Source organism: Physella acuta, unplaced genomic scaffold (genome assembly GCF_028476545.2).
Source record: "Physella acuta isolate Inbredline_101_S28 unplaced genomic scaffold, ASM2847654v3 ptg000205l, whole genome shotgun sequence".
Classification (NCBI taxonomy): domain Eukaryota; kingdom Metazoa; phylum Mollusca; class Gastropoda; family Physidae; genus Physella; species Physella acuta.
In genome coordinates this window covers 342577-361373 of record NW_026731724.1, presented here as the reverse complement: position 1 = coordinate 361373, position 18797 = coordinate 342577, and the positions used below count along the sequence as shown (strand labels likewise).

Sequence of the window (18797 nt, the reverse complement as noted above, 5' to 3'; positions counted from 1 at the left end):
CTAAAACGACACACTACAGACTGCAGACAGTACATTGATACCTCGAGATACGAGTTAAATTCGTTCCGTACATTGCTCGTACGTCAAATCCGTTCCAGACCTACAACGGCTACCCAAGTTTTTTATATAAGTGTATATGACAAATATCGTTTAATAACAATAACATAACACCGGGTATCATAAATAAACTGGGTTTTAAAGTGTATTTACCTTGAATAAATACAAGACTCGAGGTTTGGGAGGATGCTGGTAAAGGTGTAGGCTAAGTGTGGGGTTGGGGAGCTTCACTTTATTCACTCACTGTAAATGTTGACTTTTCTCTGTTACTTTAATTCACATACTCGTTTCGCTATTAACGATACACTAAAGTTAACGGGACTTAGATTTCACCAAACGTAATTAAAGTTAAATGTTAATATATAATTTTTTAGTTACTTTCGATAATTTTCGTCACTGATTTTCTTTTTGCTAGTCTTTTTTAGAGCAATTTCCATACTGGCACTTGCGATTATTAACTCGTATATAGATGGATATGTGTCCGCGCTTTAAGTCGTATCTCCTCCTCAACGAAGCAATATCGAGGACTAGTTCCAAAAGCAAATATGTTAAGCAAGTTCCGAGGATGATTGTGGGCCAAAAAATTCCCGGAATTCCTTCCTGGATTTCCCGGAAAAGCCAAAAAACCTCGAAAAAATGCAGTTTTTGGCCCATATCTCGGCAACCAGACCACATTTACCAATTGATTCCTGCCATAATTTAGAACAATATTGCCGAAGAAAGTTTTCAAAAATATCCTTTCGTTCGGTCACAAAAAATTAATGAAGGAAATTGCGCTTAAATTGTCACTAGACTTTTTATTAACTTGGTTTTTTTTTTTACTTTCCCCACTTGGCCAGGCCAAGGAGGGTTAATGTTTTCTCCATTTTCGAGTGTTTCGGAAATACGTAAAAAAGTAAATTGTAGCTCGCGCGACAGCTCGTATCTCAAAAACCTCGTATGTTGGGGCACTCGTATTCCGAGGTAGCACTATATATGGAAGTTGTGGGGCTTCCCAATGTTAATCTAGTGTTGTTGGTTTTTTTTACAAAACGACACCATATCGTACAGCATATGACAACACAATGTGTAATCTTTTTTGTTAATTAGGATATTAAAGCTTAAGCTAATAGAACACAATGCTAAATATAACTATACAAATGAAAGAAACTAATAGTTAACAAGTTACTTATTTTAATCTCCAGCGTCGCCCACACACCACACTGGGTCCACTACACATCAACGGCCAACTGTCACACACTAATTCTCATTGTAGCACAGGTCAACTCACCAGCTCCAGGTGAACACCTATCATATCACAACAAACACACACAACCAAGGGCTCCACAACACACACACAACCAAGGGCTCACAACAAACACACACAACCAAGGGCTCCACAACAAACACACACAACCAAGGGCTCCACAACAAACACACACAACCAAGGGCTCACAACAAACACACACAACCAAGGGCTCCACAACAAACACACACAACCAAGGGCTCCACAACAAACACACACAACCAAGGGCTCCACAACAAACACACACAACCAAGGGCTCCACAACAAACACACACAACCAAGGGCTCCACAACAAACACACACAACCAAGGGCTCCACAACAAACACACACAACCAAAGGCTCCACAACAAACACACACAACCAAGGGCTCCACAACAAACACACACAACCAAGGGCTCCACAACAAACACACACAACCAAGGGCTCCACAACAAACACGCACACAACCAAGGGCTCCACAACAAACACACACAACCAAGGGCTCCACAACAAACACACACAACCAAGGGCTCCACAACAAACACACACAACCAAGCGTTCCACAACAAACACACACAACCAAGGGCTCCACAACAAACACACACAACCAAGGGCTCCACAACAAACACACACAACCAAGGGCTCCACAACAAACACACACAACCAAGGGCTCCACAACAAACACACACAACCAAGGGCTCCACAACAAACACACACAACCAAGGGCTCCACAACAAACACACACAACCAAGGGCTCCACAACAAACACACACAACCAAGGGCTCCACAACAAACACACACAACCAAGGGCTCCACAACAAACACACACAACCAAGGGCTCCACAACAAACACACACAACCAAGGGCTCCACAACAAACACGCACAACCAAGGGTTCCACAACAAACACACACAACCTATAACTGTTTACAAATATACACTCTAGCACAACACAAACTATCTCTGGGGGCAACAAGTACAATTAACTGACAGCAACTAGAAAAGGTAGCACAGTGTTACAGACCGCTCCATTGTGTCGCTTGGATGGCAAAGATCATTGATCAAGTCATTATTTAAAAACATAAAGTAGAGCGTTGAGTGGAGGGATTGAATCCAAGACTAAATCATGGTACAGCACCATCTGATGACGTCATGGTACGACACCATCTGATGACGTCATGGTACAGCACCATGAGATTACGTCATGGTACAGCACCATGAGATTACGTCATGGTACAGCACCACCTAATTACGTCATGGTACAGCACCATCTGATCACGTCATGGTACAGCACCATCTGATCACGTCATGGTACAGCACCATCTGATCACTTCATGGTACAGCACCATCTGATCACGTCATGGTACAGCACCACCTGATCACGTCATGGTACAGCACCATCTGATCACGTCATGGTACAGCACCACCTGATCACGTCATGGTACACCACCATCTGATGACGTCATGATATAGCACCGTGACATAAGTGGGTTTCATCTCGGCACCATAAATCACAGCAACCGTCAAATGTTTGAGATTTTCCCCGCCTAGTGTGATCCTCTTGTGGCGTGGCACGTAGTGTGGTTTTTATAGCTCGCAACCTACAAGTAAACAATGGCAGCCAGCCGACAGCTGACTTGTAAGCTGGTTATAAACTTTAAGCCGTTGGTAGTCAGACTTATGGTGCTGGGTGCTGTACGTCTGTGGTAGACTTGTGGTGCTGGGTGCTGTAAGTCTGTGGTAGACTTGTGGTGCTGGGTGCTGTAAGCCTGTGGTAGACTTGTGGTGCTGGGTGCTGTAAGTCTGTGGTAGACTTGTGGTGCTGGGTGCTGTAGGCCTGTGGTAGACTTGTGGTACTAGGTGCTGTAAGTCTGTGGTAGACTTGTGGTACTGGGTGCTGTAAGTCTGTGGTAGACTTGTGGTGCTGGGTGCTGTAAGCCTGTGGTAGACTTGTGGTACTAGGTGCTGTAAGTCTGTGGTAGACTTGTGGTACTGGGTGCTGTAGGTCTGTGGTAGACTTGTGGTGCTGGGTGCTGTAGGTGTGGTAGACTTGTGGTGCTGGGTGCTGTAAGTCTGTGGTAGACTTGTGGTGCTGGGTGCTGTAAGTCTGTGGTAGACTTGTGGTGCTGGGTGCTGTAAGACGTGTTGCACAGTAAAAAGCATTTAACGTCATAAAACAGCTTTACTGGCCAGAAAAGATGCTGTATATAGGCCTATAATAAGCTTCAAATAATCTCAGATTTAGAGAATAAAAATTTGACGATTTACCAAAATATGGTATGTGGGCCCACGTGATCATGTTTATCTAATTACGTCAATACTCTTAAAGTTTGACCTAGCTTTACAGTGTCAGTCAACAACTCGACAGTGTCAATTATTTGCCAGTGACACTAGCAAAGATGACAGTAGCTGTATCGTCTTACACACGATATCGTGGCTGCCACAATCTGGACCTTAACAGAGCTGACACCACGTGACAAAAACATTTCATTTGACGTCGGGGTCAGAGGTCAGTGGGGTCAGTATGTTAGGTCAAAGAGGTCATGGATATTTTAACGTGGCTTTTGTTTTGTTTTTTGTTTTTGTTTTTTTTTTAGGATTTTTGCTTTTTTTGCTAGGTATTTTTTTTTATGGAGAAGCGTGCCTGGCGGTGGCGTTGAAAAATTTCCACCAGTTTCTCTTTGATCTTGTGCACTCCCGTGGACCCCACTCGAGTTTGTCGCCACGCGTGTACCATTTGTGTCTCCAGTCAAACTGGTCCAGACAGCAGTCAGTCCTGTCCTGTAAACAGAGTACCGTCAAGCAATGGCTTGACAGGTTCGTGTCCGGCAGCCCACGAGTCTGACCCGTTTCTGTAGGTCCGTCTCACGATCCTAGTCTAGTTTGGAGTTTTTTGTCTAATGACTTGCAGTTTAGCTGCACACTGCTCCAACATCACAGATTAATGACATCACGCCTACCCACAATACGATGACGTAATCAGGTTGTGTGCAGTGCGAGGAGACGTATGTACGCATATGTAGGCAGTGAGAAAACATGTTGTTTTTTTAACTGTGGTTACCGGAAAAACAAAACGATGCGATGTTTATTTCTACTTTGGCGTTTACTGGGATTGCGCGATGCGCATGGCCCTAATGCTAAATATAGATGCCTTAAAGACAAATCCAACAAATCATCTTGTTTGCTCACCAACACTCGGCAGTTTTTCAATGCCACGAGTTGTCCAATGTTGTTCGTACAAATTAGAGATTTGTTCAGACATAAACATGTTGTCTTGTGGAGTCAAGAATGTACGTACATTACAAAGTAAACACAATAGTGCAAAGGTTAAAGTATTGGCCACTCACCAGATGTCAACAAAGGCCACTCACTACATGCCACTCACCAGATGTCAACAAAGGCCACTCACTACATGCCACTCACCAGATGTCGACAAAGGCCACTCACCAGATGTCAACATAGGCCACTCACCAGAGGTCAACAAAGGCCACTCACTACATGCCACTCACCAAATGTCAACAAAGGTCACTCACCAGATGTCAACATAGGCCACTCACTACATGCCACTCACCAGATGGCAACAAAGGCCACTCACCAGATGTCAACAAATGCCACTCACCAGATGTCAACAAATGCCACTCACCAGATGCCAACAAAGGCCACTCACCAGATGTCAACAAATGCCACTCACCAGATGTCAACAAATGCCACTCACCAGATGCCAACAAAGGCCACTCACCAGATGCCAACAAATGCCACTCACCAGATGTCAACAAAGGCCACTCACCAAATGCCAACAAAGGTCACTCACCAGATGTCAACAAATGCCACTCACCAGATGCCAACAAAGGCCACTCACCAGATGTCAACAAATGCCACTCACCAGATGTCAACAAATGCCACTCACCAGATGTCAACAAATGCCACTCACCAGATGCCAACAAAGGCCACTCACCAGATGTCAACAAATGCCACTCACCAGATGCCAACAAAGGCCACTCACCAGATGTCAACAAATGCCACTCACCAGATGCCAACAAAGGCCACTCACCAGATGTCAACAAAGGCCACTCACCAGATGTCAACAAAGGCCACTCACCAGATGTCAACAAATGCCACTCACCAGATGCCAACAAAGGCCACTCACCAGATGCCAACAAAGGCCACTCACCAGATGTCAACAAAGGCCACTCACCAGATGTCAACAATGGCCACTCACCAGATGTCAACAAAGGCCAGTGACCAATGGTCAGCCGTGATTACACAATACCGCCTACAACAAACACAATGTAGCAGGTCAAAGGTTGTACGGTTGTCAAGTTATACTGTGACTGTGTTAACAGGCAGCATAAAAGACATACAGCGCACACACGCTTTGAATAACACATTTCTCAAACATACAACAAAAATTTAAAATCTTGCAATATTGTCAATAATACGGCCCTCGTGTTCTTGAGAAAGTGTGTGTGTGTGGTGTGGGGTGAGGGGGTGGGGGGGGGGGGGATCTTAATGTTTCGAATATCAAGACTACCTACCACTAGACATGAACAATGCTTGCAATCAAAGCTCAATACATCAATGGAATACAGATGGTATATGATTGATGTTGGACCAGTTTTGATGTATGGCTACTGATATGTGAATGATGACAGACAAAAATACGACAGGGACCCCCCCCACCAATATTAGGACTTGTTAGAAACTGGTGTCAGTCGAATCAACATTACAAATCTTTGATGGGTCATTCACCTTTAGCTCGGAGCTTGGTCTATGGGTCATTCACCTTTAGCTCGGAGCTTGGTCTATGGGTTGTTCACCTTTAGCTCGGAGCTTGGTCTATGGGTTGTTCACCTTTAGCTCGGAGCTTGGTCTATGGGTTGTTCACCTTTAGCTCGGAGCTTGGTCTATGGGTTGTCACCTTTAGCTCGGAGCTTGTTCACCTAATTTAGCTCCGAGCTATCAACTCTAGCATGGCCCATGGGTTGTTCACCTAGCTTAGCTCCGAGCTATCCCGTGGAGTATGGCCCTTGGGTTGTTCACCTAGCTAAGCTCCGAGCTATCCCGTGGAGTATGGCCCATGGGTTGCTCACCTAGCTAAGCTCCGAGCTATCTCATGGGTTGTTCACCTAGCTAAGCTCCGAGCTATCCCGTGGAGTATGGCCCATGGGTTGCTCACCTAGCTAAGCTCCGAGCTATCTCATGGGTTGTTCACCTAGCTAAGCTCCGAGCTATCCCGTGGCCCACGGCAATTAATAACCCAGTGGCCAGAAGTGACATGACCGACAACATTCTTTTGTTTTCTACCTCTCCCCTCCCTCCCCCACCTGTCATCCATTTTGGTTTCAGACCTGTCTTAGGGGTTGGAAAAAGTTTACGGGAGGGGGTGGGTCGGTAGTTGGGGAGTTGGGGAAGGGTCATCAGGGGTTAGAAGTGGTAAATTAATGCAGTACGTCTGCCCACTCGGCGACCCTATTTAAACCCTCGTTCTAGACCTTTAGGACAAGAATTCTTCGCTAGCCTCAAAGTATCAGGTCACAGCCCTATAGCAGTGAGTACAATACAAACTTATATACTTGTATATATATATATATATATATATATATATATATATATATATATATATATATATATATATATATATATATATATATATATATATATATATATATAAAAGCCCATATTATTAGATCGTAGTAAAGTTAATTAAAAGTAGCATTTGTTTGCTTAGTAATTACTGGCTGACCATTGTCAGTGAGGTTATCAATAGTATAGTTTATGTGTTTTCATTAAATGTGTTTACGTTTTTTACCGACACGAGAGTTATAATTAACACGAGTAAAAATATTCGACAACAGTCGACTGGTTTAAAACCAGATACTATTTATGCACAGTTAACCGTAGTTAATTGAATTCTATCTTTAACAAATTTTACCGATAAAAAAGGTCTAGCCTAAAATGAGGTTAACTAGTTCTTGGCCCGACTCCCTGTGTTTTGCCCCGTGGGGGTCAAGTGAGGTGCCAGTCTACTGGGGGTACTAGTTATTTTTATTGGTGAATTTAATTTCCGTCAGGTTGTTGTGTTTTGTGTTTTACTGGCATCAACAAGGTGATTGGCCAAAGTAGTTGCTTAAATTTTCTGAGGCTTGTATTGATTGCCACCTGCCTGCATTTTATTGTTTAGTTGGTTAAAACAGCACCGGGTTGAAATATCTGTCACAAGGTATTGTAAACCCTTGTCGATATTTAACCGTCATTTTTATTTTTTTTAAAACGAATTATGATTCTTTGAATTAAGGGATCTCATCTATCAATTTTATTTTTCTTGCTAAGTCTCCATATAACTGTTTACGATTTTTATATGAGCTCACTACATATTCAACTCAATTCGATTCAGTTAAAACGGCGATATGTGCATATGTAATGGTAAATGACGCTGGTTTTCTAAGGGTAGCAGGTTTTGTCTGTTTAAAATCAAGTTGAAGCAAATCACTTCTAATCATAATTTTATTGACTTTCCCACAGATAAAAAAGTGAAAATGTTTTCTGACATCCTGTGTCTGATGTTCCTTATCGTCATCACAATCAGCATCATCGCTGCTCAGCGTAAGTCGTCTCTAGATTTAGGTTGATTCATACAATTATATTGATACAAGCGATGAATGATATATGTATCTGTGTTTTTGTCTCTGTGTAAATGTGTGTGTCTGCGTGGTGTATGTATACGGATTACGTTGGCGTCGTTACTATGGTTCAAACTTTACGTGTATGTAAAAGGATTACGGTGGCGTCGTTACTATAGTCCAAACTTTACGAGCCCTGGATCTAGTAGAGTTTCCAGATCAGTGGCGTAGGCAGGGGGGGGGGGGGGTTAGGGTGTGTAAATCGAAAGTTTGAGGAGGGGGGGGGGGGGTGCAAATCGAAAGTTTGTCCCCGGGTAAAAATTTGACCCCCCCCCCCCCCCATGAGACGATCCTGGCAACGCTACTGTTCCAGGTTGTTGGATTCGGTGGAACATAACGGTTCATGTAATTAGGCATTAACGGTTGATGTAATGTGAACAAGGTTTCTTTCAGACTTTTTTCTCCAGGGGGGTGGGTGGGTAGGGGGGTATTTAAAACCTCTGGGGGGGGGGGCACTTAAAATCTTAGGGTGGGAGGCAGACGCAGATTAAAGTCTATATTTCCTAATTATATATTTTTTCATTTTTGTTGGTAAAGGGTTGGGGATGGGGGGGGGGGGGGGTGGACGTACTTGCGGAAAGGTGGAGGGGATCCCCGAAGAGATGCCTGAAAGGAACCCTGAATGTACACTGTACTCGTGGATCACATTGCCATTATGCTTTAAAAATTGTAGCATTGATTCAAATCATAACAGCAATTTAAAACTGTTCTCTCCTCCCCACCCCTCTACTCCAACAGCCGCAGCACCAGGAGGCGCCGCCCCTCCCGCAGAAGACCCATTCGCCTGGCTACGTCACTGGTACCTGTTCAGATGGATGGACTAACTGACGGCCGCCAACGTTACACACCCACACGAATTTGACGACAGCTGAACAAGGTGATGCGGACCTCGAGATTATTATACCACGGTGGAAGCGTCGATTCATCTTTAGTTTAATTTATTCACTTTTCACTGGCCTAGCTAATTTTTTGGTATGTCTTATCCAACATGACTTTAAAACATTCCCAAAAACTTAGGTCGACTAAAAACTTCGTAATACCGAAGTTGTTATAATCAAAGTTTATCTTTTGACCTGCAGTTATTAAAGGTTTAGACCTAGGTTAACAGAATTTTTAATTTTGATAAACAATAACTGGTAACACACCAAACGCTTTACATCATCGATTGTTGCATTGAGATCTACCATATTTATCATTGTATAAATAGTTATTATTTATTTATATCAAACTGTGAATATAATAAACAACCAATGACTCGACAGCTTTCTGTGAACTGGATATTGTAGAATAGATATTTGTACATAGTTTGACTGGATGAGTAGCTGATATTGTGTGCGTTTTTCTTCAAACCTTTTCTGATATTAAAAAGACATTAAAATATAATAAACTATTACAGAACTGAATTTGAACTTTCATATTTTGTTCAAAGTAAATAAATACAGAACACAAGTTAGATCTAGAGGTCGCCAATATGTGACAACATATTTTTTTTTTAATCATTCGTCAACAATTCCAAAGTTCAACGCTTTTCCCCAGCCCAAAACTATAATACTACTGAAAATTAACATGGTTAATTTCCAACACACCCTTTCTCCCCACACCCCTCATAATATATTCACACAATTCTCTCCCCCCCCCCCCTCCCCTCCTGCCGAGACGACCCTCTACGTATGCATATATTGAATGAAAAGTATACGTTATAGGCCCTACATGCAGGGGAGTGAAACTAATAAGTGGGTAATTTTAGACCGAACCCAAACGTATAAAGCTGCTGACCCAACCCACAAGTTTCTTCACAAGTTGGCTTATGTTGTATGTCACATGTAGAGCTACATTTTAGATATCTGTAGAGTCACCAGAGATCATATACACAGACATAGTTTAATGCCCACTTGTTTGATACGTGAGATCAATGACATCAGTAATGGCGTTATTGGCATGCTATAGAGTAAATCATGGTATAGGGACTTTAGAGGATCAATGACAACAGTAATGGCGTTATTGGCATGCTATAGAGTAAATCATGCTATAGGGACTTTAGAGGATCAATGAAATCAGCAAATCATGGTATAGGGACATAGAGTAGAGTATCAATGACATCAGCAAATCATGGTATGGACGCTCCCGTACAGAGGGTGATACGGTTTTACCAAACCAAGTAGTTTTTCTATACCACCCCGATTATAATAAACATTATAAAAGATGTAAAGTCTATGAACATGCTGCCTAGAAGTAAAGAACAGCTGATATTTTAGAACCACCCCCTGTTTGTCAAATAACAACATGAAGCACGTACCTTACTGAGCGTACAGTTTTTTATTACTTGGTGAGTTCTTGTCGTGTTAGGAGACGAGGTACCATCTTTAATGTACACACATGACTGATTTGTCAACCCCGGGGTTAGAGAATGTTCTTTTATGAAAGCTGATTTTAAGGTTTTAATTAAATTATTTCATAAGAAATATCAGAACATTTTGAGAAAAAAAAATGTTTTTTTCTCCCTTATTTCTAGCCGTATTTTCTGAAATGTAAAAAACAAGTTTCTATTGAATTTACACTTTCTTAAAGTGGACTAGGTTCATGTAGACTCTGTAAAGAAAACACTGTTAAATATGGGACTGTATTAGGGCTTGTAAGTCGACGGTCTCAAAATCTACTAGCTGCATAGTACGAAAACGAGAAGTTGTGACCTACTTACAAGCCCTATAGTAAGCAAGGTAGAACTGATAGTGGCTAATTAAGGGCGGTTGTTGTTTTAAAAATCTCAACTCATAATCTATTCTTCAATCATTCTTCACTGTTCCTAATCAAGACTTTTATTAATCAATCATTCTTATTTCCTAAAAAGATGGAAAGTATTTATATTTTTTTTTTTGTATTTATTCAAAAAAGCTGGCTCTATTAAGTCATCAGATCTTAATTCACAATTAAATCTAAGGTATTTTAATAATTGTAAACTATAAAATTAAAATTTTAAAAGCCTACTAATACAAGAATAATACTCATCTTATGATCCCTTTATATATATATATATATATATATATATATATATATATATATATATATATATATATATATATATATATATATATATATATATATATATATATATATATATATATATATATAAAAAGAAATGAAATCAGAGCATACTTTTGTCCCTGTAAAATACTGGCTCTTCTTGAAAAAAATCCAGAACAATTTACTACCTCATTTTAGATTTTAAAAAAGAAATAATTCAACACACAAGATTTAGGAAATTGTAGGGGGAAAGAGAATTAAAAACACACCAGACAACCTAATACATGGCATCTTATGTCTCTAACTTAAACGTTTTCGTCCCGTGCAGCAGTTTGTACCATAGTTTCTTCCAGACTTTTCTCTCTAAAGGGGGGTGGAGGGGTGAAAAAATTTCCCGGGGAGACGGTGGACACTGTCAAAAGTATATGTTTTCTATATAAATTCCATTTCGTTCGGGGATGCCTAGAACAGGATGCGGCTCTCCAGCTCCTTGCACAAATACTAATAATCTTAATCAAAAAATAAAATATTTGAAATGAAAAAATGTTAGTGGCTCTTTAAAACCAGGGAAATTTTGAAAATTGTAACTTTTGGCTCTTCCGCTTCAAAAGGTTGCCGACCCCTGGCCTAGAAGAAACTCTGGATAGTACTGCGACATTTCTTGCTACATCGTGCCCGACCATCTGGACATGTAACAAATGCTCAATTTAAAATCTATAATAATAGTTTCGCTGTCTCTCTATCTATCTATCTGTCTGACAAGAACGCTCTAGAGAAAACACAAGGAATTTAAAAACCTGCACAGTAATTCGAAAAACGAAATATGACGTCGACACATTTAGCGTAGAGTAGAACATAATCTCAAACCAGAGAGTGCACACAGTAATGTAATGACGTCATTGAAACATTGAAAAAAAGGAAATGTTGTCTAATCTAAATGGTTTGCGTGAAGAGTTTCTTGCATACAATTCTTCGGGTAGGGGCGAAGCCCCACCCCCGCGTAAGAACGTCTGAGGGGGGTGGGGGTGGGGGTGGGGGGGGGTTGAGTGGGGGGGGGGGGTGGTTTTAATTTAGACTTTTTCCTCCCCGGAGAGGGGTGGGGGTACTTGAAATTTTCGGGGGCGGGGGTAGAATTTTCGGGGAGGGGCGGACACTGGAAAAAGTATATAATTATATTTCGTTGAATGGGACGGTAGACATGTTTTTTTAGGGGGGGGGGGGGGGGTTGTGTGTGGGGGGGGGATGGGGGGTGAGTGGGGGGGGGGGGTGGTTTTAATTTAGACTTTTTCCTCCCCGGAGAGGGGTGGGGGTACTTGAAATTTTCGGGGGCGGGGGTAGAATTTTCGGGGAGGGGGCGGACACTGGAAAAAGTATATAATTATATTTTGTTGAATGGGACGGTAGACATGCTTTTTTGGGGGGGGGGGGGGGGGGGTGGGGGGTGGGGGGGGTGGTGGTGTGTGTGTGGGGGGGGGGTGGGGGTGAGTGGGGGGGTGGTTTTAATTTAGACTTTTTCCTCCCCGGAGAGGGGTGAGGGTACTTGAAATTTTCGGGGGCGGGTGTAGAATTTTCGGGGAGGGGGCGGACACTGGAAAAAGTATATAATTATATTTCGTTGAATGGGACGGTAGACATGTTTTTTTTTTGGGGGGGGGGGGGTGGGGGGTGGTGTGTGTGGGGGGTGGTGTGTGTAGGGGTGGGGGTGGGGGGTGGTGTGTGGTTGGGGTTGGGGTGGTGTGGGTGGGGGTGGTGTGTGTGGGGGGGTGGTTTTTGTTTAGAGAAAAGAGACAGCACTATCAACCTAGCGCCCGGTGTATCCTTCCTCAACGGGCCATTTTTCTCGTTATAAATATTGGTGGTGTGATTTAGGGAATTTGTCTTAAATATATAATTAGCCACTTTAAATGGACGAAAGTAAATTTAAAGTGGTTTAGCAATGGCACTATGCAATGTATATAATCTATAAAATCACATCATATAAAACCTCTTAACTCTCCCAGACTTATGGAAAATAATATTTATTTTGAGTTATCTACCCTAGAGCATGTTTTGGAACCACATAATTTCCCTTTATAAAAAAAAATAACTTAGTTGCAACAGTTCTTATTTTTGTACGCCTCAATTAGTACCAGTTCTAACAATTTGTGACATTTATCTAACCGTAAGCTGATAATTAAATACAATAAAATAAAGCAAAACGCCACGATAATCTGTATAGTCCTACATGCCCCGAGTTGATTACTTTGTAAAGAGGGCAGTTCTCCTGAGTGCTTTCATGAGAACAGATTTGCTTGTTCTCAACTTACGATATTGATTAGTTAGAGTGAATACAATCAGGAAACATAAGGCAATCTAAATAATATAAGAAATAATTATAGTTTATATTAATGATGGTTTTTTTTTTCGAATACATTGATAACAATATTTTTATCTATATATTAATGATGTATCACCTTGATTTACCTCTATTTACTGTTGAATTAAGGAACTTTCTCTTTAAGCTTCGTTCTCTTTTTTTAAGCTCTTATCACATAATTCTTTCATCACATATTTTAATAGCCACTTCCAGAGCTATTTGCTTAAAAAGCTTCTCATTAGATCATCTTTACGGGATGGTGTGGTCAAGTGAATAGACACATGGCTGCTAACCTGTAAGGCTCAAGTTTGATTCCCTGCCCAAATAAACAGTATGTCCAACCTATGCATACCTGACTTGTGTCGTGGATTGTAAAGGCTTCTTGGCCTTTTACTAGAAACATAATCCTCGTCTGACATAGTATTAGGCCTAGATAGGATTGATATAGTAGAGTGAATCTGTTACTGTCAGAGGCGTAGCGACCCTTCCCGGCGCCCGGGGACAAACTTTTCGATTTGCACCCCCCCCCCCCTCAAACTTTTGATTTACACCACCCTCAACCTTTCAATTTCTCTTTCCAACCCCTTTTGGCGCCCCCTAAGGTCGGCGCCCGGGGACATATGTCCCCCCCCCCGCCCCCCCCCCCTCGCTACGCTACTGGTTACTGTGGCCTCTTCATATGCAGGGATAATGTGGTTAGACTTGCTGATGTTGCACTGAGTTTTACAACTACACAATTTGTTTGTTGAATATGAGAGACCCATTGTAAGGCCTCATCTAGCGGCACAAGGTTGCATTGCTCCATAATGTTGATGGTAAGTGCATTAGGAGTTATCAACATTTACACCTGGCCGTTCCAAACACTTATAGACGTCTTGACGTGTGTTAAGGACACTTGTCCATGTCTTAGTGACATCATGTGACATAGTTTCTTAATTCATGTCTATCCTAGGTGTTCAATATTTATTGAAAATAAATTAACAAAGATACTATACTATTTATTTGCAATATTTCTTTACTTTACAACTTTAACAAAAGGAAGTATATGATAACAACCGCTGATGTCATATTAAATGACCTTGTAGCATCAGGAAAAGTAATGTTGACCACGGCTCTGACGGTCATCCAAGTGGTGGTGGTGTCCTGATGAGTGGTGGTGGTGTTTTAATGGTCACGACTGTGGTTGTGCTTGTGGTTGGTAGAGGCGGGGGTGTCCTCAATGTGACTGGTACCTTCAACGATGTCGAGGCTGTTGTCGTACTTGTTCTAGAAATGGTTGTTGAAGATATTGTGGTTGTCAGTGGAGCAGCTGTTGTTGTGGTTGTCAGTGGAGCAGCTGTTGTGGTTGATATTGTACTAGCTGTTGTTAGAGGCTGCCGGGTTGTCACTACCATCGACTGTGTGGTTGGTGTAGTACCAGCTGTGATGAGTACAGGCTTATAGCTGGTTGCTGAAGTTGTTCCTTGTGTCCCTTATTAAATACAAAAATAATTATCAGCTCACATGCATAGATTCACAGCGTTATCATTGTGTACGCCTCTCTATACAGAAACATATACAGTGGTTCAGTTTAGAACGAACACCATTTGTTTATGTGACCCATTCGTTCTGAAACACAGATCTCCACAAATAAACAGGCATGGTCTGTGAGCAGTCAATAATAGAACCGCGAAAAGAGAAAGCAAGGTTAGGTTTGGGAAAAACAAGTATCAAACCAGCCACGCACGTGTGTGTGTGTGTGTGTGCGTGTGCGTGCGTGCGTGTGTACGTGTGCGTGTGTACGTGTGTGTGTGTGTAACACCAATACATATATTACCACAAAATCCACAAAAGCGTTTGCAGTTTGTCTCCGCCCATCTCCTATACATGACGTTAATGCACGTGTCCGCTTGGTAGGTGCTGCAGTCAGACAAGACGTCAATGCACGGCGACGGTGATGTGCTGGTTGTCAGTGGTGCATCTAGATGACATAAGTCTAGTATTAATCGGCATACATTCACATTTAAAGGCCTATTTCTATTGCCTCTTTTATTCACTTACGCGGTCAAACAGTCAGTATTATAGGGCCGATAACAGGTAACTACAATCACTACCGATAGACACCATAATAGCTCAAGATCGACATTTTCATAAAGAAATCATAAAGAAACAAGCAAAGAAATCAATTCCACATAAATACCGTGACAAAATCCACAGAACACCGGACAATTTTCAGCTCCCCAGTGCCCGAACTTGTCAACAGAACAGGCATCGACACCGTAAGCTGCACAGTCGGTCTTATCCTGACAATCTGAGGCGAGACATTAACAAATCTGATTCTTTCATTGGCTCGTTTGGTTAGTGAGGTTAAGCTGAGACCTTCACTATCTGCTACTTGTGTTAGTGTAACATGATTGGTAGAGATGTTTAGTTAGTTGATGCTGCATTGGATGTTCTAATGTTAGTGGTGTACCATAATTGGTAGAAATATGAAGCTGCCAGTGCGCCCCTCCCGGAACGATACCAAAAACGAACCACTGTCAATGCCATTCAGTGGCGTCATCAGGCGAGTTTTATACTTAACACATATACAACTTGACTGATGTAGACTTTATAACTCACCAATTGCAGGCATTGTAGGAGTTTCTTCTGATAGCTTGGCAAGTTGTTCGTCTAGAAAAAAATTGAGTTGGTTTAAATTTTATCAATGTTTGTATTGTTTTTGACCACATCATGCAACATACTTTGACGTAATAATATTAAAAAATTGTGAAATTCTGACAAAAAATACTGGACCAAAATATGAAAATAAAACATAAAAATTAAGATTTGGTACTCTATAATGTATGATTGAATCGTAGACATAGCTGTTATATCGTGAAGCATACAGACTAATTGTTAAAAGCTGTAGCTTATTATTACGTTGAGGTGAGATTTTAACTTCTGTTTTACAATTTTAGTTGAATTTAATTTCCGATAGTTAAAAATACTTGAATTGGGACACGAGTTTTATGGTTGTAGTGTGGGTGGTGTTGGGTGCGGTTTGGCTATACATACTACACAACTAATTGGAGGAGAATCTGTCATAATATACGTCATCCATTTTCCGCCGAATACATTCGCTTTTAAGAAGTATTTTTTTCCGGTAGTAAAAATCTTTTTGATATTCATTTGTCTAAAACATCCATTCCCACAAACCTGTGCAGAATCTACAGTAGAGCCTGCAGTTATTCAGAGCCCAGTTGCGGTATTCTGTCCTGATGCAGATGTCGCCATCATAGGTGTCACAGTTGGGGATCTGGTCTAGGCAGGAGGCAGGTGCTGTAGGTGGGGCTGTAATGGATCACATTCGTGTTGTTTACTTTCTCTGGTACATAATTTTTGTTACATTTGTGTTGTTAACTTTCTGTGGTACATAATTTTTGTTACATTCGTCATGTTTATTTTCTGTGGTACATAATTTTTGTCACATTTGTGTTGTTTACTTTATGTGGTACATAATTTTTGTCACATTCGTGTTGTTTACTTTCTGTAGTACATAATTTTTGTTACATTCGTGTTGTTTACTTTCTGTAGTACATAATTCTTTGTCGTGGTGAATAAGGGTTTTTAATCGCCCATCACCCAAATATGTTTGTTATCTTGAAAGGTCAAGTTGATGTGAAGATTATGTGAATACGGTGTGAAGATGATATAACAAGCAAATATGAAGATGATATGAAGATTTTATGGAGGCGATTTGAAGATAATGTGAAGGCAATATGAAGATGATGTGAAAGCAACATGAAGGTAATGTAAAGGCGATTTGAAGATGTTGTGAAGTCGATATATGTATGATATGAAGGTGATATAAATATGATGTGAAGGCTATATGAAGATTATGTGACGATAATGTGATGGTAACATGAAAGTGATATGATGGTGATATAATGATGTTATGAAGGTGATGTTATTTTGATATGATGTGATTGTTATGTGATGGTGATATTAAGGTGATGTGATGGTGATATGAAGGTGATGTGATGGTGATGTGATGATGTTATGAAGGTGATGTTATGGTGATATGATGGTGATGTGATGGTGAAGTGAAGGTGATATGATGGTGATATGAAGGTGATATGAAGGTGATGTGATGGTGATATAAAAGTGATGTGATGGTGATATGGAGGTGATATGAAGTGACAAATGTGACGCCCTGCTACTTAACGAGTGCAGAATCCACACGTAGCTTGACAGTTTTGTCTAGCCCATGATGTGTAGATCCCCGTACAGGCGTCAGATGTATAGCTCTGGCAGTTGTCCAGAGTATCCTTGCAAACTGGCAAAGATTTTATACAAGTAGATCAATATAGATGTATATATATATATCTATCTATCTATATATATATATATATATATATATATATATATATATATATATATATAAAATTTATTTATAAATAATATATATATATATATATATATATATATATATATATATATATATATATATATATATATATATATATATATATATATATATAAGTATGAAATCTGTTGTAACTTGATCATTAATACTTATAATGATGATTTCCGTTTAACCATAATAATCCTTTCTACTGCTCATTATAATATTGAACATTTTCTTTGAAAATATCTTAGCATATAACAAATAGAAAGTTAACCCTTTATTAAGGCATTGTTAAGTTTGATTTAAGAAGAAAATAACTTTGGAAACTTTTCAGTGGGCTTTGGCCAATATGTCTTTAGACCTTTTACATATTTGAAAACAATATGTAAAAATACAGTTCAGCTTTTCGGCTGTGTTCTACGGTGATCTCATAGTCATAGTCTTAGTCCTTGGAGACTGCCATCAAACTTTCATGCAACAATCATTGTTTGGATTCTTAGAAATGTCCACTGTGTGATTTTTGCTAGTTTTACTTAAAATTGCAGAATGTATTATGTAAAACTTACAATATCAAATGTTTTTATTATAGGAAACTTACCTACATCCTTACTCGTCGTAAGCTCTACACCAGATACTAAAGCTCGGATAAGCTGTATACAAAATATGCAAGAATAAATCGACATTTTTAGGTTGAGAATGTCCATGTTAAAATCTTGTCTACAGATACACCGATTGCGTGACACAAGTAAATCTAGGTTAGCCAACCTTATCTATTAAAAAGTTGACATTCTTCTCGATGTATTTATTTATATGTCGGCCTGACCAGTTTAATCTATCGCTCTCTACGTTCAGCACTGGCTAATACATGTTGCAAGAATATACAATGCTATTATGGACTTAAAGGAATTATCCCCTAATAACTGGAATTTTAGATCCCCGTCCAACTTGACCACTTTGGACACCCCCCCCCCCATTCCCACATTTTCTTACCCATTCTGACGTCCGGTCATATACATGTAATATACTTCAAATATACTTCAAATATACTTC

The 18797-nt window shown here is 40.5% G+C and overlaps 1 protein-coding gene and 1 long non-coding RNA gene across 2 annotated transcripts; one reads left to right on the top strand and one right to left on the bottom strand.

Moving 5' to 3' along the window:
• Positions 1–6754: 6754 nt before the first annotated feature.
• On the top strand, positions 6755–9404 carry LOC131937259 (uncharacterized). The gene is made up of 3 exons (XR_009386180.1): positions 6755–6869; positions 7844–7924; positions 8740–9404. It is a non-coding gene; the product is annotated as an uncharacterized LOC131937259 (long non-coding RNA).
• Positions 9405–14383: 4979 nt separating this feature from the next.
• Positions 14384–18528, bottom strand: LOC131937272 (uncharacterized). The gene is made up of 7 exons (XM_059294566.1): positions 18346–18528; positions 17565–17675; positions 16556–16690; positions 15980–16030; positions 15558–15668; positions 15195–15338; positions 14384–14849 (listed from the first exon to the last, which is right to left on the bottom strand). The coding sequence occupies exons 1-7, from the start codon at positions 18449–18451 to the stop codon at positions 14500–14502; spliced, it is 1008 nt and encodes a 335-aa protein (XP_059150549.1). The 5' UTR covers positions 18452–18528; the 3' UTR covers positions 14384–14499.
• Positions 18529–18797: the final 269 nt, after the last annotated feature.

Bases quoted from the DNA above. Each gene is read 5' to 3' on its own strand.
- LOC131937272 (XM_059294566.1), bottom strand. From the start codon at position 18,451: ATGGACATTCTCAACCTAAAAATGTCGATTTATTCTTGCATATTTTGT. The intron at 17,676-18,345 runs GTAAGTTTCCTA...AATCTTTGCCAG, and splicing joins TACGACGAGTAAGGATGTAG to TTTGCAAGGATACTCTGGAC. The intron at 14,850-15,194 runs GTAATATATGTA...GTATTTAATAAG, and splicing joins ACGCTTTTGTGGATTTTGTG to GGACACAAGGAACAACTTCA.